Here is a 21,487-nt window from a genome sequence, read left to right as displayed (position 1 = left end):
CTTTTCGATCTCCGGGGCACAGTGCACAAAGTCGTGGCTCCAGAACTTGAAGGCAGGGTTCTTGATGAGCTCGATGAACGTGATGAGCAGTCCCCAGGGGTGAGGCCTGTTCACAATCAGCCTCTCCAGAAGAACCCTGCAGACAGGAGCAAAGGCTACTTAACGAAATAGACACTTGGAAAGGAAATGGAGCCATGAAATGCAGGTAGTTCTGCAATGCCTGGTTTTCATATGCAATAACTTTTTGAAGAGAACAACATTTACCTGGTGATCTGCTCCTGGATTGCCTCTGTGTTGGCCTCAGCAAACAGGTAGAGCATGGTGCAGCTGAAGTAATGGGTGTGGCTGTTTGGGTAGCGCAGCTGATTAGCAATCGCATTCAGGAAAAGATAGCGCCCTGGGAACAAAGGAATGAGAGAATACCACTGTATAATTTTTTTTTTTTTTTTAAGTATGCTTTCGCGCCGTGTGTGTGTCTTACCCTCAGTGTCCAGGTCCACAGCCAGGTTCTGGAAGATGTCCATGTGGGCTGAGTGAGTGATGGTGCTCATGGAGGGAGTGCTGCCCTTGTTGTGGATGTGTGCGATGGCCTGGGTCCCCACATACAGCACCAGTGCATTGATCAGCTGGATGTTGTAACGATTGCCTGGCTCATTTGACACCTAGAAGAGGGTTGTTGGGTAAAAAGGAGAACAAAAATGTAAAACCCACACTACGCAATGGAAGGAGACTAGTTTTGTTTCCAGATTGCATTGCTTAGATCTATAGACACGCAATGAAACACCCATGTACGATGACATTTCAGAAACAACGCATGACAAAAATCCACATTTGAATATTCACTCAGAGTCAAAACTTAACCTGGTCTAAAGATGTGTCGTTGTGCTGCAAATACTTCCAGGGACCCAGAGTGGCGCCCCCTACCTGCAGATTGCTGCGGAGCTCAGAGAGGAAGGTGACGGGGGAGCGCGTCTTCAGGTACGAGTCCAGATCCTTCTTGAACTGAGAGGGCATCACTCCGGTGAAGTTAGTGAGGATGCGCGGAGCAATGTTGATCTCGCTGAGCATGTCAACCTAGTAAAGAAAAAGTTAAAAAATATATTGACTAAACCTTAAGGTTTACAGAAGACCATTTCCAGTGTAATAATGCATTTAGGGTCTGTCATTCAGTTGTACCTTCAGATTGGGTGTGAAGGGGTCTGGAAGTCTCATATTGCGTGGGAAGGCACTCAGGATCAGGTTGCGGAGCTGGATGCAGTTGGGCGGGATGACGTCACAGAAGCCGTAGTGGTAGTCACACAGGAACTCTGGGAAGTCATGCAGCAGGACAAGCAGGACACGCAGGGTACCCTGAGGACAGGAGAAAAATCCAGTCAGGTTACTAGTCATTTCAAGGGGGAAAAAACTAACATTTAGAGCAGTTTACATACCTTGTAGAGGATTTGCATAGGTTTGTTGAGCTCAACATTCCTCAGGAAGGGCGCTAGGTATTTGAAAAGATCAATGAGCAGCTGGGCATACATGGGCCAACCCTAAGAGAAGAGAAAAAAGGTTATCAATGGTTGCTTTTAAGCAGCAAAAACACCCACCCAGACATTGCACTAACACGTCAGTGACTTGTTTTTGCCTTCTGCTGTGGGGTGTGTGCCAGCATCCTGGCGATGAAGATCCGGTGAGAGATCAACTCCAGCCAAGCGTAGACAAAGCCAGGGGCTTTAGTAGGCCTCAGGATGTGGAAAGTGTTGCTGTGGACATAAGGGAAAAAAACTATAGATCATACGGAGTTGAGGAAAGTAAACTTTAAGATGTCTTGACAACCAGTGATCAATATTGTCTAACAGACATGATGGCAGCATTTACCAGAAGGCGGTGAGGGTCTGGAAGTTGATGGTCTCCAGCACATGCTCGGGGGCATTGAGCTCGAGCAGCAGCATGATGAAGATGCGGTGGTAAGGCAACTGCTGAAACTCTGTCTGTCTTACATCATGGTCCTGGATCAGCACACCAACCACAATACCTAGAACCTGAGACCAGTCAAGGGGCATTCAGATAAGAAATGCTCTTGATGTCATGCTCGTGTGAAAAAAACCTACATTTTGTTGATATTGCAGTTTGAGGTTTTCAAATGTAAGATTGTCTTTGAGAGATCTTTACAAAGCAGAAAGCTTATTATTCAGCCTCCATGGTGAGCATCCTCCTAATTCTTACCTTGTTGAGCAGGTTGATCTTGGTGACTGTGTTGGTGGCCTCTCCAGAGTGCTTGACCAGCAGAGCGATGAGGCGAACAAAGGCGTCCAGGTTGTGGTAGCACTTGGCTCTGATGATGGCGGCGCTGGCCGCAGGATTGTGCTGCTGCTCGGCCTGGGCGCGGTAGCTGATCTCCACACACATCTCTGTGCACAGCCGGAAGAAACGCGTGATCAGGTCATCAGTCTTCAGAATGCCCTGCTGGTGCATCTGGGGTGGACAGTAAGTACAGTAGTGAGCATTGCCATACGCTTCTACTGTCTTCCATAATGTAGTTAGAATTGTCGTAGATTTTTTCCTGAAATAAACAGCTACTGTGTATTTGTATTTTATTAGGGATCCCCATTATCTGGTCCCAAGGAAGCAGCTGCTCTTCCTGGGGTCCAAACACATTAAGACACTTACATTACATCATAGAACACCACATATCCACAACACACAATGTATGACAACACAATATTACATTGTGTGTGTGTGCGCGCGCATGTGTTGGTAGCTGTGCATCTCTTCACAGTTCGCGCTGTTCCATAAGGAGTATTTTTATCCGATTCTACTGCTTGCATCAGTTACCTGATGTGGAATATAAATCAATGTAGTTATGGCTCTATGTAGTACTGTGCGCCTTCCATAGTCTGTCCTTGACTTGGGGATTGTGAAGAGACCCCTGGTGGCATGTCTTGTGGGGTATGCGTGGGTTTCCAAGCTGTGTGTGCTAGCAGTTTAAAAACAGACAGCTCGGTGTATTCAGCTTGTCAACACGTCTTACAAAAACAAGTAGTGATGAAGTCACTCTCTCCACCACTGAGCCAGGAAAGATTGACAAGCATATCATTAATATTAGCTCTCCGTGTACATTTAAGGGCCAGCCGTGTTGCCCTTCGGTCCCTCTTTGTGGCACCGGACCACACGACTGAACAGTAGACCATGTGCGACAAAACGAGGGCCTGTAGGACCTGCCTTGTTTATAGTGTTGTTAACCTCTATAGGGTAGGGGGCAGTATTTGCACGGCCGGATAAAAAAACGTACCCGATTTAATCTGGTTATTACTACTTCCCAGAAACTAGAATATGCATATAATTGTTTGATTTGGATAGAAAACACTGAAGTTTCTAAAACTGTTTGAATGATGTCTGAGTATAACAGAACTCATATGGCAGGCAAAAACCTGAGAAGATTCCTTACAGGAAGTGCCCTCTCTGACCATTTCTTGGCCTTCTACACTCTCTATTGAAAACTGAGGATCTCTGCTGTAACGTGACACTTCCTACGGCTCCCATAGGCTCTCAGAAGGCGGCAGAACGGTGAATGATGACTTTGCAGGCCATGGCTGACAGACAGTAGCGCATTTGGATAGTGGTCGATCAGAGAACAATGAGACTGGGGGCGCGTGCACGAGTCGTCACCATGTTTTTATTTTTTCGTCTTTGAACGAAAACAGGGTTTCCCGGTCGGAATATTATGGCTATTTTACGAGAAAAATAGCATAAAAATTGATTTTAAACAGCGGTTGACATGCTTCGAAGTACGGTAATGGAATATTTAGAATTTTTTGGTCACGAAACGCGTCGGGCGCGTCACCCTTCGGATAGTGTCTTGAACGCACGAACAAAACAGAGGATATTTGAACATAAGTATGGATTATTTGGAACCAAACCAACATTTGTTATTGAAGTAGAAGTCCTGGGAGTGCATTCTGACGAAGAACAGCAAAGGTAATCCAATTTTTCTTATAGTAAATCTGAGTTTGGTGAGGGCCAAACTTGGTGGGTGTCAAAATAGCTAGCCCGTGATGGCGAGCTATCTACTCAGAATATTGCAAAATGTGCTTTTGCCGAAAAGCTATTTTAAAATCGGACATAGCGATTGCATAAAGGAGTTCTGTATCTATAATTATTAAAATAATTGTTATGTTTTTTGTGAACGTTTATCGTGAGTAATTTAGTAAATTCACCGGAAGTTTGCGGTAGGTATGCTAGTTCTGAACGTCACATGCCAATGTAAAAAGCTGGTTTTTGATATAAATATGAACTTGATTGAACAAAACATGCATGTATTGTATAACATAATGTCCTAGGAGTGTCATCTGATGAAGATCAAAGGTTAGTGCTGCATTTAGCTGTGGTTTGGGTTTATGTGACATTATATGCTAGCTTGAAAAATGGGTGTCTGATTATTTCTGGCTGGGTACTCTGCTGACATAATCTAATGTTTTGCTTTCGTTGTAAAGCCTTTTTGAAATCGGACAGTGTGGTTAGATTAACGAGTCTTGTCTTTAAAATGGTGTAAAATAGTCATATGTTTGAGAAATTGAAGTAATAGCATTTCTAAAGGTATTTGAATATCGCGCCACGGGATTCCACTGGCTGTTGAGTAGGTGGGACGATTTTGTCCCACATACTCTAGAACCCCTAGCCAATGGGATAGCAGGGCGCGAAATACAAAACATAAAAAATCTAAATAATTCAAATTTCTCAAACATACGACTATTTTACACCATTTGAAAGATACACTTCTGCTTAAATCACACCACATTGTCCGATTTCAAAAAGGCTTTACAGTGAAAGCAAAACATTAGATTATGTTAGGCTACCACCCCTGCAAAAAAAACAGCCATTTTCCAAGCAAGGGTAGCCGTCCAAAAGCAGAAAAACAGCTAAAATTATGCACTAACCTTTGACGATCTTCATCAGATGACACTCCTAGGACATTATGTTAGACAATACATGCATTTTTTTGTTCTATCAAGTTCATATTTATATCCAAAAACCCATTTAACATTGGCGCGTGACGCACATCAATTTACAGAAATACTCATCATGAACGTTGACAAAATATATAACAATTAAAGAATTATAGATAAACTACTCCTTTACGCAACCACTTTGTCAGATTTCAAAATAACTTTACGGAGAAAGCACATTGTTCAATATTCTGAGTACTGAGCCACATCAATCCAAGCTATACAGTTAGCCGTCCAGCCACGGCATCCACAAAACTCAAATATGTTTAAAATATTTTCTTACCTTTGCTGATCTTCGGCTGAATGCACTCGGAAGAACTCCCACAAGAAATGTTGATTTGTTCAATAAATGGACTTTGTCGAAATAAATCAGTTTTGTTGGCGCGTCCAGATCACCATTCCAAAATGCATGAAGCGTGTCTATCCACCGTCGACGAAAAGGTATAAAGTTCCCTCAGCGTTTGTAGAAACATGTCAAACCATGTTCACAATCAATCTTTAGGGTGTTTTTAACGTAGAATTGCGATAATATTAAAGCCAGACAATAGCACATTCATTACAGAAGGAAAAAAAAAAATGGCTAACCCTTCGTGACTGCACATGAGGTAATGAAGTGACCCCAGCCAGACCACTTACTGTTCCGGGTATTATTCAATCAAATTGCATTGTAGAAGCCTCAAACAACATTCTAATGACTGTTGACATTTAGTGTAAGCCTTAGGAAGTGCAATATGACATCATAAAATCCAACCAGGAAGTGGGAAATCTGAGGTTTGTAGTTTTTCAAGTGATTCCCTATCTAATACACAGTGCCTGTGGGGTCATTTTGCACTTCCTAAGGCTTCCACTAGATGTCAGTCTTTAGAATGTAGTTTCATGCTTCTACTGTGAATGGGGAGAGAATAAGAGCTGATTCAGCTGTGTGTCTGGAAAATGGGCACAAGCTCAAACATGCGCGCGGCCATGAGAGCGAGCTGCCTTTCCTTTCAATTCTAAAGAAAATGGAATTGTCCGGTCGGAATATTATTGCAGATTTATGATAAAAACATCCTAAAGATTGATTCTATACATCGTTTGACATGTTTCTACGAACTGTAATGGAACTACTTTGACTTTTCATCTGGAGTAAACTCACGAGCTTAGTGAATTTGGAGTGCTGGACTAAACGAGCGAACAAAATGGAGGTATTTGGACACATATGAACTTTATCGAACAAAACAAACATTTATAGTGGAACTGGGATCCTGGGAGTGCATTCTGATGAAGATCAAAGGTAAGTCAATATTTAGAATGTTATTTGTGACTTCTGTTGACTCCAAAATGGCAGGTATCTGCATGGCTTGTTTTAATATCTGAGCGCTGTACTCAGACTATTGCAAAGTTTGCTTTCGCCGAAAAGCTTTTTTGAAATCTGACACAGCGGTTGCATTAAGGAGAAGTTTATCTATAAATCTGTGCATAACACTTGTATCTTTTGTCAAAGTTTATGATGAGTATTTCTGTAAATTGATGTGCTCATTCACCGGATATTTTGGAGGCAAAACATTTCTGAACATTACACGCCAATGTAAAATGGGTTTTTTGGATATAAATATGAACTTTATTGAGCAAAACATACATGTATTGTGTAACATGAAGTCCTATCAGTGCCATCTGATGAAGATCAAAGGTTAGTGATTAATTTTAGCTGTATTTCTGGTTTTTGTGACGCCTCTCCTTGCTTGGAAAATGGCTGTGTGGTTTTTCTTTTCTAGGCGCTGTCCTAACAATCTAATGCTATGCTTTCGCCGTAAAGCCTTTTTTAATTCGACCAATGTGGTTGGATTAACAAGAAGATTATCTTTAAAATGGTGTACAATACTTGTATGTGTGAGAAATGTGAATTATGAGATTTTTGTTGTTTTGAATTTGGCGCCCTGCACTTTCACTGGCTGTTGGTGAGGTGGGACGCTACCGTCCCATATGTCCTAGAGAGGTTAATGGGTGCATGCTTATTAGTAATTTTATTAGTAATTGGAATAAGCAATTTCATAAATGTGTCCAGCGGCACTACAGACCAACAAATATTCTTTACATCAACATAGGAATTGCTACAAAATGTATTGTATGACCTCATACACTATATTAGGCCCAGCCTTTGGAACTTTGGTTTTCCTAGATATTGCTACTATATTGTGATCACTACATCCGATGGATCTGGATACTGCTTTCAAGCAAATTTCTGCAGCATTAATAAAGATGTGATCAATACATGATGATCTCATTCCTGTGCTGTTGGTAACTACCCTGGTAAGTTGACTGATAACCTGAACCAGGTTGCAGGCACTGGTTACAGTTTGTAGCTTTTTCTTGAGTGGGCAGCTTGATGTAAGCCAGTCAATACTTAAATCATTCAGAAAATATACCTCTGTTGATATCACATTCAGTCGTGGCCAAACGTTGAGAATGACACAAATATTAATTTTCACAAAGTCTGCTGCCTCAGTTTGTATGATGGCAATTTACATATACTCCAGAATGTTATGAGTAATCAGATGAATTGCAATTAATTGCCAAGTCCCTCTTCGCCATGCAAATTAATCCCTAAAAAACATTTCCACTGCATTTCAGCCCTGCCACAAAAGGACCAGCTGACATGTCAGTGATTCTCTCGTTAACACAGGTGTGAGTGTTGACGAGGACAAGGCTGGAGATCACCGTCATGCTAATTGAGTTCAAATAACAGACTGGAAGCTTCAAAAGGAGGGTGGTGCTTGGAATCATTGTTCTTTCTCTGTCAACCATGGTTACATGCAAGGAAACACGTGCCGTCATCATTGCTTTGCACAAAAAGGACTTCACGGGCAAGGATATTGCACCTGAATTAACCATTTATCGGATCATCAAGAACTTCAAGGAGAGCGGTTCCATTGTTGTGAAGAAGGCTTCAGGGCGCCCAAGAAAGTCCAGCAAGCGCCAGGACCGTCTCCTAAAGTTGATTCAGCTGCGGGATCGGGGCACCACCAGTACAGAGCTTGCTCAGAAATGGCAGCAGGCAGGTGTGAGTGCATCTGCACGCACAGTGAGGTGAAGACTTTTGGAGGATGGCCTGATGTCAAGGGCAGCAAAGAAGCCACTTCTCTCCAGGAAAAACATCAGGGACAGACATATTCTGCAAAAGGTACAGGGATTGGACTGCTGAAGTCATTTTCTCTGATGAATCCCCTTTCTGATTGTTTGGGGCATCCGGAAAAAAAGCTTGTCTGAAGTAGACAAGGTGAGTGCTACCATCAGTCCTGTGTCATGTCAACAGTAAAGCATCCTGAGACCATTTGTGACGAACAATGCCTTTTCCAGCATGATGGAGCGCCTTGCCATAAGTCAAAAGTGATAACTAAGTGGCTCGGGGAACAAAACATCGATATTTTGGGTCCATGGCCAGGAAACTCCAGACCTTAATCCCACTGAGAACTTGTGGTCAATCCTCAAGAGGCGGTTGGACAAACAAAAACCCACAAATTCTGACAAACTCCAAGCATTGATTATGCAAGAATGGGCTGCCATCAGTCAGGATGTGACCCAGAAGTTAATTGACAGCATGCCAGGGTGGATTGCAGAGGTCTTGAAAAGGGTCAACAATGCAAATATTGACTCTTTGCATCAACTTCATGTAATTGTCAATAAAAGCCTTTGACGCTTATGAAATGCTTGGTTAGTTCCATAGTAACATCTGACAAAAATATCTAAAGACACTGAAGCAGCAAACGTTGTGGAAATGAATATGCGTGTCATTCTCAAAACTTTTGGCCACGACTGTACATTATCAAGCATTTCACACGATATCCAGATAAAGTTAGCACATGGTGGTCTATAGCAGCTTCCCACCAGAATGGGCTTTAGGTGAGGCAGATGAACCTGTAGCCGTATAACTTCAACAGTATTTAACATGAGTTCTTCAAAGCTTTTCAGGAATGTGGTTCTGAATATTAAACCCACAACATCTCAACCATTGGGCATTTGTCTTTTCAGTAGATTTTGTAACCATCTATTGCTACCACTGTATCAAAGGTATTATCTAAGTGAGTGTCAGAAATAGTATATGAATATTTGTTACTCGCAAGTTAATTTCATGAACCTTGTGTCTTAAGCTACATATGTTCATGTGGGCTATTTTTTTTTAGCACTTTTCTGGGATGCTTGATGTTTTACTGGGAAGCTTAGCAGAAGTAGACATGCTCATGCTATTTATATTAGTGCAGGGTGAGCTGCACACAGTGGACTTCCTTCTAGGGCACACCACCTCAGTGCTAACAGTTAACTCTGGTTCATAGGCACCTGATTACTGCATACAATAGCTGTAGGATCAGCAGAGGCATTCAGAGAGACATAAATTAAGTTAGTTACATTGTGTTTACCAACACCCCTGGTATAATGTCCATTTGCTGAAGCATTATGACAACTCAGCGTCACAATGGTAGGGTTAAGGTGAGCTGGGCCATTGATAAGTCATTGTCTCAACATAGCCTTGTAATGCTGTGAATGGATCCAGGAACCCACATTTCTAAGATTTTAGTATAAATGTCCAGTCTCATAAGTAACACTGCTGCTTGGTGAGCACAGCAGTGGGTTCCAAGATAATGGGGTTGCTACCATGAGCACTAAGACCCACTCTGTCAAGGACATGACTTGTGCTGTGCTCTTGTATTGTAAGGCAAACCAGGTAACTGCCTTGGAGGAACCTGTCATAAGGCAAAGATGGTTAAAAGATAAGACAAGTGTGTGTGCTGTACCTGGCCCACAAAAGCAGAAAAGGCCTTGGTGCTGTCCCGGCCGGCGGCTGCAGAGTGGTACAGGTTGACCCATTCCCTCAGCAAGTACTCTGCCTTCTCCCTCAGGCCCGGCGGGTCGTCGTACTCAGACGCTTGGGAGATGCCAGAGTGCATCATAAAGTTGGGTCCTCCATGGGCCCGATCGATCATGGCCTCATAGTTAGAGCGGACTACATCCATCAGCTGAGGAAGCCTGGGGATCACAAGACACAAATCAGTTAGAAAACTACAAACATATGTACACCAACACCCCAATAAACTCCACATCTCCAAGGTGGTATTCATTACGCACCAAATTGAAGACAAACTGAAAATAGGGACCGCCTGAACTACAAAATATAAATATGCCACATGTAAAGTGTTAGTCCCATGTTTTATGAGCTGAAATTAAAAAGATCTCACACATTTTCCATACGCACAACAAGCTTTTCAAAATGTGCCCAAATTTGTTTACATCACTGTTAGTGAGCATTTCTCCTGGTGTGGCATATCAAGAAGCTGATTAAATAGCACTCATTACACAGATGCACCTTGTGCTGTGGACAATAAAAGGCCACAAATGTGCAGTTCTCACACCACAATGCCACAGATGTCTCAAGTTACTCAACTAGGCAAGTCAGTTAAGAACAAATTCTTATTTACAATGACGGCCTACCAAAAGGCCTCCTGTGGGACAGGGTCTGGGATTAAAAATAAAAATATAGGACAAACACGCATCACAACAAGACAACACTACATAAAGAGACCTAAGACAACACAGCATGGCAGCAACACATGACAACAAAAAACATGATACAAACATTGGGCACAGACAATAGCACAAAGGGCAAGAAGGTAAAGACAATACATCCCGCAAAGCAGCCACAACTGTCAGTAAGAGTGTCCATGATTGAGTCTGAAGAGATTAAGATAAAACTGCCCAGTTTGAGTGTTTGTTGCAGCTTGTTCCAGTCGCTAGCTGCAGCGAACTGAGAAGACGAGCAACCCAGGGGTGTGTGCGCTTTGGGGACCTTTAACAGAATGTGACTGGCAGAACGGGTGTTGCATGTGGAGGATAAGGGCTGCAGTAGATATCTCAGATAAGGGGGAGTGAGGCCTAAGACAAATGGTGGAATTGGCATGCTGACTGCAGGAATGTTTACCAGAGCTGCATGGCCGGATAAAAAAACGTACCCGATTTAAACTGGTTACTACTCTTGCCCAGAAATGAGAATATGCATATAATTAGTAGATTTAGATAGAAGACACTAAAGTTTCTAAAACTGTTTGAATGGTGTCTGTGAGTATAACAGAACTCATATGGCAGGCCAAAACCTGAGAAGATTCCAAACAGGAAGCGCCCTCTGACTATTTGTTGTCCTTCAGTTGCATCTCTATCGAAAATACAGCATCTCTGCTGTAACGTGACATTTTCTAAGGCTTCCATTGGCTCTCAGAAGCCGGCAGAAAGTGTAATGGGGTGTCTGCTGTCTCTGGGCGAAAAACAGCAGGAGAATTTGTGAGTGGTCAGCCTGGGGACAGTGACACCGAGATGCGCGTTCATGAGAATTCTCAATTTTTTTCTTTCAGCCTTTGAATGAATACAACGTCGCCCGTTTGGAATATTATCGCTATTTTAAGAGAAAAATAGCATAAAAAATGATTTTAAACAGCGTTTGACATGCTTCGAGGGAACGGTAATGGAATATTTTGACATTTTTTGTCACGAAATGCGCTCGCGCGTCACCCTTCGGATAGTGACCTGAACGCACGAACAAAACGGAGGTATTTGAATATAACTATGGATTATTTGGAACCAAAACAACATTTGTTGTTGAAGTAGAAGTCCTGGGAGTGCATTCTAACGAAGAAAAGCAAAGGTAATCCAATTTTTCTAATAGTAATTCTGAGTTTGGTGAGCCCCAAACTTGGTGGGTGTCAAATTAGCTAGCCGGGCTATCTACTCAGAATATTGCAAAATGTGCTTTCGCCAAAAAGCTATTTTAAAATCTGACACCGCGATTGCATAAAGGAGTTCTGTATCTGTAATTCTTAAAATAACTTATGTATTTCGTGAAAGTTAATCATGAGGAATTTAGTAAATTCACTGGAAGTTTGCGGTGGGTATGCTAGTTCTGAACATCACATGCTAATGTAAAAAGCTGTTTTTTGATATAAATATGAACTTGATTGAACAAAACATGCATGTATTGTATAACAATGTCCTAGGAGTGTCATCTGATGAAGATCAAAGGTTAGTGCTGCATTTAGCTGTGGTTTTGTTTTTTGTGACATATATGCTTGCTTTGAAAATGGCTGTGTGATTATTTTTGGCAGGGTACTCTCCTGACATAATCTAATGCTTTGCTTTCGCTGTAAAGCCTTTTTGAAATCGGACAATGTGGTTAGATTAACGAGAGTTGTCTTTAAAATGGTGTAAAATAGTCATATGTTTGAGAAATTTAAGTTATAGCATTTGAGGTATTTGTATTTCGCGCCACGCGATTCCACTGGCTGTTGACTAGGTGCAAGCGTCCCACCTAGCCCAGGGAAGTTAATGAACACAACCCAAAATCCTAATTAAATTAGGACAGAGAAGGACTCACCCCTCAGGTGCATTGGCCCTGGAGTGTGCGCTGGTTCTCATCAGAGTCTCGATGGTGTGGAACAGGTCGGCCTCTGTGATGTGGCTCACACTGCGCTCATCCACCAGCAGCAGCTTTACCAGCTGCATGGCAAATGCCACTGCCATGTAGTGCAGACCGTTCTCCATAGACTAGACAAGAGAAACATACACACAGGGGTTTTAAGATAGTGACAAAGGGACGGAATACACCACATGCCCTTTATTCAGTTGTATAGAATCAAGATGGACTACTGACAGATGGCATTGCTCGCCCTACAATATCTCAATGCTTAATAAAAGGTGTGTAGTGGTGTTTACCTGTGCCAGGTGCAGGTCGTACTGCTGCATGTTGACCAGGTGGTTTCTGATCAGCAGCTCCACAGCCTCCACGTTGTACTTGTACTCATCACGGCACTCAATCAGGCACCTGGAACAAGTAAAGATATCACATACATTAACAAATTAATGAGTGGATTTAGTTTCCCCTCTTCATTTGAGCAAAAAACTTAACCCTATCATGGGAAGGTTAAGGGGATACCAACCTGGTAATCTGTTTGTTGCACCATTGTGGTCCGTATGCCCGGCCGTCCTGGAGGGCTTTGAGCACCAGCAGGTGACACTCTCTGTACCGCAGGAGCAGGTCAGCATCGGCACCACTGGTGGCATCGAGCAGACCCTCCACAGCCTAGAACAAGGAAGGAGAGATGAGGGACACAGGAAGAGATCTTTTCTACTGAGATCTGTGTATTCGTAAAGACAACTATCTATGTGTGTTTTCCTAGTGTTGTTTGTGTGCGGAGTAGTCCCTGACCTTCTGCAGCAGGCCGAGAGCAGCAATGCCATCCCGGGAGTTCCTGGCCAGGGCCACTGCCTCCAACAGACTGCGCAGGGCCTGAGTCTGGGGGTTCATGGCCAGCGCTGGGGGGATGGCATGGAGGTGCTGCTCCAGGTCCGCCATGCACTTGTCATAGATCTGAGCCACGTCGTCTGTGGCCCATGCCTGTTGCTGTAATAAACACAAGACAGAGACAGTTATATGGTACTTGAGTAAAGTTCTTAACCTTAAAATCAGGTTGGGTTATGTTAAAGACAGCAGAAAATGCAAAATCAGGAAGTTCTCTCTTCCAGTGATATGAGAGCCTACCTTCATGGGCTGGGCAAGGAATCCAGTGGGCTGAGACAGGTCGTTGCTGGGTAGGAAGCCTGGAACATTCCTGGCAAACTCCTCGTACACTGCCAGCTGTTTGGGGTCTACTCCTCCAACCTGTGGTAGAAATTTGGCTCAGTAAATAGTCCAGATGCAAACGCAGTCTTTGATATCATTTGCATTGATTAAGCATTTTTTCATTCACGTTTTCTCGACTATACCGATAATAGGAGAGAAAGTGGAGCGCTATAACCTAGGTGTGCTCACCTTGAGTCTGATCTGCTCTGGCATGCGCTCTGCCTGGTAGGTCAGCACCACAGGGTCGCAGTAGCGACGACCCTCCTGACGGGCGTGCTTCCTCAGCTCAAACTCCTACAGGAGAGAATGAGTAAAGGTACAACAGTCAGCCATCAGACAAAAGTTGTGGACACTATACAGACAAGAGCAGCATCCCAGTGCCAATATGGTGATGAGCCCATAACCACTAACCGTGGCCAGTCTCTTGTCCATCTCTGGGCCAGCCTTCTCCACCGCAGTCTTCTGGATGAAGCAGCAGGCCAGCTCACAGTTGTCCTGGGCAACCCTGGCAGCAGCCTCCTCCATCATCTCTCTCTGCTGGGGGGTGGGGGCCTGGAGGGGGACAGGACCAAAGCAATAAGCAAAAGGAACACTAATAAGATTTATTTTATATAGCGCTTTGTGGATGTGAATGAAGGCGACTATACCCTGAGGGCTGCGGCAAAGCTGTTCTTCAGGTTGGTAGCGATGCTCATGAGCAGGGGCTCCCGGCAGGTGATCATGGCCATGCCGGCGGTCAGGTTACGCATCATGTGATGGGCGGCCACACGCATGCGCGACTCCTCGGAGTCCAGGGCAAAGTCCTTCCTGACAATTTGCTCGCAGGTAGTCATGGCGATCTTGATGGAACGGTCCACCACAGGGTGGACGAGCTCCTGCACGGCCCGCTCAATGGACTGTCTCACACACTGCTTCAGCTGAGGGTGGGCTTGGAGCAAGGGGATCTGCAGGGAGAGAAGAGTCTTAGTACCACAACATCCCCAAATACCATGTGTAGGTCAAAACCCAGGTATTTGAGTGAGAGTGCTACTTACGTTGATGTTGATATTGATGTGAGGGGCTAGCCCTGCAAGGGCGTACACATTGATGTCATGATAGCTAAACTGTGGGGTAGGGGGCCCAGTAGCTGAGCAAGTGGTGGTTGCGGCAGGAGTGGATGGCGCAGCTGCAAATGGAAGAAAGTCTCCTGTTGGTTACAAAACGCTCTTTTGATTAAAATACAGCCCGAGAGCAGCAGCTCGATTAACAGAACAAATGAAAAAGCAATGGGTTAAATATTCTTGGCAAAACACTTGAACAAATGTAGGTTATTATTCTACATTGAAATGATCGTATTATGAGCTTAAATCATTCATCAAATTATGATGAAATATTTCCATTTCAATGTACATGGGGACCAACATTACAATCACATGAAACAAACATTGAAATACATTTGTTAGAAAGATATCCACACACCGACAAGGGGCATCCCAATTTGAAAGTGCTGGATACCTGTGCTAACAACAGGGAGCATTTCTTCAGGGGGCTTGGCCTCTTTCTTTGGTGCAGAGAGCTGTTCCTCCAGGCTCTTCAACTTGTCTTTGTCCTTCAGAAGGGTGCCAGGCTTCAGGTCATTGATGTCCAATGATAAATTCTTACACAGCACCTCAATCTCAAACTTCAAGTTCAGCTATAGTGAGAAAAGCACAATGACAAATCAGTACCTGAAAACTTTTAGAAACATGGTGTGACTGGTAGATGAAAGAGACAGGGTTCCCTGACCTTGAGATCATGCTCCGTATGCAGCTCTGCCAGAACATTCATGATGGCCATCGTCCAGGGATTCTGGGGTCGGAAAATCTGAGGATATTAAATGGCGTTTAAGTCAACCTGCTCTTAAAAACATTGAAGGCATAATAGCTAAGAAATGTGCCAATACACAAACCCAGTGCTAACAAGTGTAACAAATAAAATAACCAGAGAGCGATTGGCTCCTAAACAAAAACAAATTGTATATTTTTTTTTAACAAAAATATTGCACACATACTCTGCACCTCTTTGCTTCTTCTGGAGGTGGGCTATAATGCTGTCTATACTGGTCTACGTCATCTATCTCTGACTGGCTTCCTGTCTCCTGCTGTAGGTACTCTGCCTGATGGGACTGGCTCACTTTCTTTTTCTGTGGATCAGTCTTAGGGCCCATTATTTCTCTTGAACAAGCAACCTGCCCAAGAAAAACTAGTCTAGTAATAGGCAGGCCTTAGTCAGGGGAAATACCCCAGGCCCAAATATTGTCTGTTGGGTTGGCTGTCTCACTATTCCTGCCTGCAGGAGATGGCTCAGTCTGTGCTGGGCTCAAGCTCACGGTCACTGAACAATTCGCACTGTTAACCTGTTATGGCTAGGGGGCAGTATTTTCACGGCTGGATAAAAAACGTACCCGATTTAATATGATTATTACTCCTGCCCAGAAACTAGAATATGCATATAATTATTAGCTTTGGATAGAAAACACTCCAAAGTTTCTAAAACTGTTTGAATGGTGTCTGAGTATAACAGAACTCATTTGGCAGGCCAAAACCTGAGAAGATTCTGTACAGGAAGTACCCTGTCTGACCATTTCTTGGCCGTCTTTGTCATCTCTATCCATTACAAAGGATCTCTGCTGTTACGTGACACTTCCTACGGCTCCAATGGGCTCTCAGAGCCCGGGAAAATGCTGAATGACGTAATTCAAAGCCCTGGCTGAAACACATTATCGCGTTTGTCAAGTGGCCGATCAGGGGACAGTGGGCTTAGGCGCGTGCACTGGCCGCCCCTGTCTTTCTGTTTTTCCCTCTATTTACCGAAACGCAGATTCCCGGTCGGAATATTATTGCTTTTTTACGAGAAAAATGGCATAAAAATTGATTTTAAACAGCGGTTGACATGCTTCGAAGTACGGTAATGAAATATTTAGAAATCTTTTGTCACGAAATGCGCCATGCGCGCGACCCTTATTTACCATTCGGATAGTGTCTAGAACGCATGAACAAAACGCCGCTGTTGGACATAACTATGGATTATTTTGGACCAAACCAACATTTGTTATTGAAGTAGAAGTCCTGGGAGTGCATTCTGACGAAGAACATCAAAGGTAATCAAACTTTTCTAATAGTAAATCTGATTTTGGTCAGGGCTAAACTTGGTCGGTGTCTAAATGGCTAGCCGTGATGGCTGGGCTATCTACTGAGAATATTGTAAAATGTGCTTTCACCGAAAAGCTATTTTAAAATCGGACATAGAGTGCATAGAGGAGTTCTGTATCTATAATTCTTAAAATAATTATGTTTTTTGTGAATGTTTATCGTGAGTAATTTAGTAAATTCACCGGAGGTTTGCGGGGGGTATGCTAGTTCTGAACGTCACATGCTAATGTAAAAAAGCTGTTTTTTGATATAAATATGAACTTGATTGAACAAAACATGCATGCATTGTATAACATAATGTCCTAGGGTTGTCATCTGATGAAGATCATCAAAGGTTAGTGCTACATTTAGCTGTGGTTTTGTTTTTTGTGACATTATATGCTAGCTTGAAAAATGGGTGTCTGATTATTTCTGGCTGGGTACTCTGCTGACATAATCTAATGCTTTGCTTTCGCTGTAAAGCCTTTTTGAAATCGGACAGTGTGGTTAGATTAACGAGAGTCTTGTCTTTAAAATGCTGTAAAATAGTCATATGTTTGAAAAATGGAAGTTTTCGGATTTTAGAGGAATTTGTATTTTGCGCCACGCCCATCATTGGATATTGGAGCAGGTGTTCCGCTAGCGGAACGTCTAGATGTAAGAGGTTAACAATGTAAAAGTTTTCCCCTAGAAATTAAAATGTGAATCCAGATGCATATTGATATACTTAAAAATGTTGGTGAGAATGTGGCTTTACCACGCTACGTAAACTGGATTCCAGGACTTTGGCCACAAACGGGACCACATAGAGTAGCTCCTGCTGCCCCTTGACATACGCTTCCAACAAGAGGGATTTCACCTCCAAATCCTAACAGGAAAAATAATCAAATAAAACACAGGTTAAACACAAAATACCATCTTGGGGCACAATTACAAACATTTGGTTATTTGTTGGGAGGAAAACAAAATGGAAAGTTTAATACAGGCCAACATTTTAAAATGAGGAAATCTACTCACAGTGTACAGGATGGGCTTGTTTTTAGCCAGAGTGATCATACCAAGCCAGTGACCCAAATTCTTCAGTAGGGATCGATCAGAGAAGTTTGCAGCTGCCTTATCAGAGGTAAGGAGAACCTGTCACATGGAGAAAGGTTAGCAATTAAATATCTCTGATGAGTTCACAAACTATTGTCCATAAAAGTTGATTTAGTGAATAACTCTTCACCTTGATGTTTCTGTAAGTTTCATTCAGGGCCATTTTGACAAACTCTGGGTTCTTCAGGGTGTCCAGGAAGTTGGAGTACAGGCTGTGGAAGTTGGGCTCAATGCTGACCCTCTTCATGACCAGATACTGAGAGACCCAGGGCATGAACTCCTCTTTGACAGTCTCCTTTAACTCCTCAACCTTGAAAGTTAAATGAAAGTACAAAAGCATTAGTAGAAGTAGACATTTATTTTGGCCAAAACCAAGATTCTCAATATAGCATGCTTTTGCAACACCAGGTAGTAAACAAAAATATATCTATGGCAGACCTTCTGTGTCATGTTGGATTGTGACAGGTTATTGAAGATGAAAGCAATTTTCTCTTGAACATTTTCTGGGGGTTCCACAATCCTCTCGGTTTGGTCTGTTGCTACTAGAAGTGTGTCGATGTTTGTGGTGTTGATGGAGGGCTGAAATTACAATATACATTCAAAACAAAAATGTTGCTTTTCAATATTATAAGCTCTATTTGGGAAACCTCAATTCTTAGTGAGGGCATATTTGCCAAACAACCACACCACACCACTGGAGTATTTCTTCAGTGACACAGCTTCAACTCATTATTTTAGGCTTGTCACACATTTGTTAAAAATATTTCCTGGTGTTTACGTTCCTTTAGTCTTTGTAAACCAAAATGAGCATATCAAATGTGAAAACCAGAGAGCGTTCCTCATAGAACGGTTCAGAATGTTGCCATTGACACAAACTATGGCAAAGCAGGAAAACTGATGCACTGGTTTGCTAGAGTCATTTTACATGACCAGAGAAAAACATTGCCATATATATGGTGCAAGTGACTCCCTGTTTCCCCAGGTACTCACCGGCACATCCTTCTTGAAGCTGCCAGGGGTAGGCCGGGTGATGGTAGTGGTTTTGGTGACAGTGGTGGTGGTGGTAGCTGTGGTGACCAGGGTGCTGGGCTGTCCAGGCTGGGGGGCTTTGGGAGGCTGAGACTGGGCCTGAGCTTGAGCAAACGCCAGGCTTCCTGGGGTGGTGATGGATCCCTGCATCTTCACCGGAGGGTCCCGTGACTGTTGGCCATACTCGATATACTGCACGCACAGGATATTCGAAAGTGCCAGAGCGAGAGACTTATTTATCGTGAAGTAGGATCCACACCTCTGGCTAAGGTGTTATGGATATCAGTATAAAAACAAGGAAGATACATGTACAGATGAAGAATGACCGATTGTGTCACAAATATACAGGAAATCCAATTACCTCTTGTAAATGATGGGGGAATTGCAGAAAGTGGCCGATTGAGGCCAAGTGCTGACAATATTGGGGATAGTCCTTCAGTCTAGAGAGGGAAAAATCAAATTAGCCCTACAGCAGTCACAGATCATTTGAATCATACATGCGCAACATTCTTTAGCAACATGCAAATATTCAGTGTGGAATTCCATCAAACATCTGAAGACAGATAATAGTCCATACCTATTTTTGAATCTATCTAGAGCAGCGATTCCAAAATAATACATTTTGGACCCAAATGGTTTCCTCAAGGCTTCGAGTACATATCGGAGGGCCAGTCCGAGGGCCATGTAGGTGACAAGGCCTTTCTCAATGATCCCCCCGAACAGGCAGGCGGTGATGTGTAGCTCCTTGTCAGGGTACTGGGGGAAGAAGCGGTACTCCTCGAACAAGTTCCTCAGCATACAGTTAAAGACCTCACGCTCTCGCTTGATGGTGGAGTCCTTGAACCTCTGCAGCATCTCCAGCACCTGCAGAGAGACAGGCACCAAGGATTTAGCAGCTGCCAGCTTGATAAACACTGTCACTGGCCTGCAACAGCCTGCAGACTAGGGATGTCACAATACCAGAATTTTTACTTTAATACCAGGTTAAGTATCACAATTAGGGTTGTAACGATACCACAATACCTCTGAGTATCTCAATACTGGTAAGGAAACAAAACATAAAGCAGACAAATTGAGGAAAACAGTCCTAACGTTGATAACAAGCAGCCTTATGTTGTCAACCAGAATAAACATTTATTTTCCAATCTTTTTGCATACAGTAGATTTATTAAAGGACCAAAGAGTTCAGCCTGCTTTGTGTTTTCCTTTTTGACATGGAAAATCAGGTATTGTCGTATCGCGACAACTCAAGTCACAATACTCGATGCCAAAACGATACAGAGGCAAAAGAACATAGCGTATTAGCCACTTGACTTCTGTAGTTAAAATAAGAGAAACAAATAAAAATGTGGACAACCTAAAATCCTTCTACAAAACCATATAAGACAGCATACAAAACAATATACTGCTCAAAAGAATAAAGGGAACACTTAAACAACACAATGTAAATCCAAGTCAATCACACTGTCCACTTAGGAAGCAACACTGATTGACAATAAATGTCACATGCTGTTGTGCAAATGGAATAGACAACAGGTGGAAATTATAGGCAATTAGCAAGACACCCCCAATAAAGGAGTGGTTCTGCAGGTGGTAACCACAGACCACTTCTCAGTTCCTATGCTTCCTGGCTGATGTTTTGGTCACTTTTGAATGCTGGCGGTGCTTTCACTCTAGTGGTAGCATGAGACTGAGTCTACAACCCACACAAGTGGCTCAGGTAGTGCAGCTCATCCAGGATGGCACATCAATGCGAGCTGTGGCAAGAAGGTTTGCTGTGTCTGTCAGCGTAGTGTCCAGAGCATGGAGGCGCTACCAGGAGACAGGCCAATACATCAGGAGACGTGGAGGAGGCCGTAGGAGGGCAACAACCCAGCAGCAGGACCGCTACCTCCGCCTTTGTGCAAGGAGGAGCACTGCCAGAGCCCTGCAAAATGACCTCCAGCAGGCCACAAATGTGCATGTGTCTGCTCAAACAGTCAGAAACAGACTCCATGAGGGTGGTATGAGGGCCCGACGTCCACAGGTGGGGGTTGTGCTTACAGCCCAACACTGTGCAGGACGTTTGGCATTTGCCAGAGAACACCAAGATTGGCAAATTCGCCACTGGCGCCCTGTGCTCTTCACAGATGAAAGCAGGTTCACACTGAGCACATGTGACACATGACAGAGTCTGGTGATGCCGTGGAGAACGTTCTGCTGCCTGCAACATCCTCCAGCATGACCGGTTTGGCGGTGGGTCAGTCATGGTGTGGGGTGGCATTTCTTTGGGGGGGCCCTCCACAGCCCTCCATGTGCTCGCCAGAGGTAGCCTGACTGCCATTGGGTACCGAGATGAGATCCTCAGACCCCTTGTGAGAACATATGCTGGTGCGGTTGGCCCTGGGTTCCTCCTAATGCAAGACAATGCTAGACCTCATGTGGCTGGAGTGTGTCAGCAGTTCCTGCAAGAGGAAGGCATTGATGCTATGGACTGGCCCGCCCGTTCCCCAGACCTGAATCCAATTGAGCACATCATGTCTCGCTCCATCCACCAACGCCACGTTGCACCACAGACTGTCCAGGAGTTGGCGGATGCTTTAGTCCAG

The 21,487-nt window shown here is 43.6% G+C and overlaps 1 protein-coding gene across 16 annotated transcripts in view; it reads right to left on the bottom strand.

Annotated features, from left to right (window-relative positions):
- Nucleotides 1-21,487, bottom strand: part of LOC106561350 (CCR4-NOT transcription complex subunit 1) — a 38,278-nt gene that overhangs the window by 1,007 nt on the left and 15,784 nt on the right. For 7 of the 16 annotated variants that reach the window (XM_082957332.1, XM_082957336.1, XM_082957335.1 and 4 more), the window contains exons 20-47: nucleotides 19,477-19,763; nucleotides 19,262-19,339; nucleotides 18,861-19,101; nucleotides 18,309-18,449; nucleotides 18,001-18,180; nucleotides 17,793-17,909; nucleotides 17,533-17,643; nucleotides 15,391-15,468; nucleotides 15,085-15,298; nucleotides 14,661-14,812; nucleotides 14,274-14,570; nucleotides 14,038-14,178; nucleotides 13,816-13,920; nucleotides 13,546-13,665; nucleotides 13,213-13,407; nucleotides 12,944-13,086; nucleotides 12,720-12,828; nucleotides 12,382-12,551; nucleotides 9,758-9,989; nucleotides 2,209-2,457; nucleotides 1,861-2,024; nucleotides 1,628-1,745; nucleotides 1,431-1,532; nucleotides 1,177-1,350; nucleotides 862-1,074; nucleotides 482-662; nucleotides 265-397; nucleotides 2-136 (exon numbers count right to left, since the gene is read on the bottom strand). In XM_082957332.1, the coding sequence (XP_082813458.1) occupies nucleotides 2-136; nucleotides 265-397; nucleotides 482-662; nucleotides 862-1,074; nucleotides 1,177-1,350; nucleotides 1,431-1,532; nucleotides 1,628-1,745; nucleotides 1,861-2,024; nucleotides 2,209-2,457; nucleotides 9,758-9,989; nucleotides 12,382-12,551; nucleotides 12,720-12,828; nucleotides 12,944-13,086; nucleotides 13,213-13,407; nucleotides 13,546-13,665; nucleotides 13,816-13,920; nucleotides 14,038-14,178; nucleotides 14,274-14,570; nucleotides 14,661-14,812; nucleotides 15,085-15,298; nucleotides 15,391-15,468; nucleotides 17,533-17,643; nucleotides 17,793-17,909; nucleotides 18,001-18,180; nucleotides 18,309-18,449; nucleotides 18,861-19,101; nucleotides 19,262-19,339; nucleotides 19,477-19,763 (4,580 nt within the window). The remainder of the gene's footprint in view (nucleotide 1; nucleotides 137-264; nucleotides 398-481; nucleotides 663-861; nucleotides 1,075-1,176; nucleotides 1,351-1,430; nucleotides 1,533-1,627; nucleotides 1,746-1,860; nucleotides 2,025-2,208; nucleotides 2,458-9,757; nucleotides 9,990-12,381; nucleotides 12,552-12,719; nucleotides 12,829-12,943; nucleotides 13,087-13,212; nucleotides 13,408-13,545; nucleotides 13,666-13,815; nucleotides 13,921-14,037; nucleotides 14,179-14,273; nucleotides 14,571-14,660; nucleotides 14,813-15,084; nucleotides 15,299-15,390; nucleotides 15,469-17,532; nucleotides 17,644-17,792; nucleotides 17,910-18,000; nucleotides 18,181-18,308; nucleotides 18,450-18,860; nucleotides 19,102-19,261; nucleotides 19,340-19,476; nucleotides 19,764-21,487) is intronic. The other 9 variants (XM_082957343.1, XM_082957344.1, XM_082957345.1 and 6 more) reach the window with 5 other exon arrangements.

The sequence above is a fragment of the Salmo salar genome, chromosome 10 (assembly GCF_965601325.2).
Source record: "Salmo salar chromosome 10, fSalSal1, whole genome shotgun sequence".
Taxonomy (NCBI): domain Eukaryota; kingdom Metazoa; phylum Chordata; class Actinopteri; order Salmoniformes; family Salmonidae; genus Salmo; species Salmo salar.
This window is presented reverse-complemented; position numbering and strand designations above follow the sequence as displayed.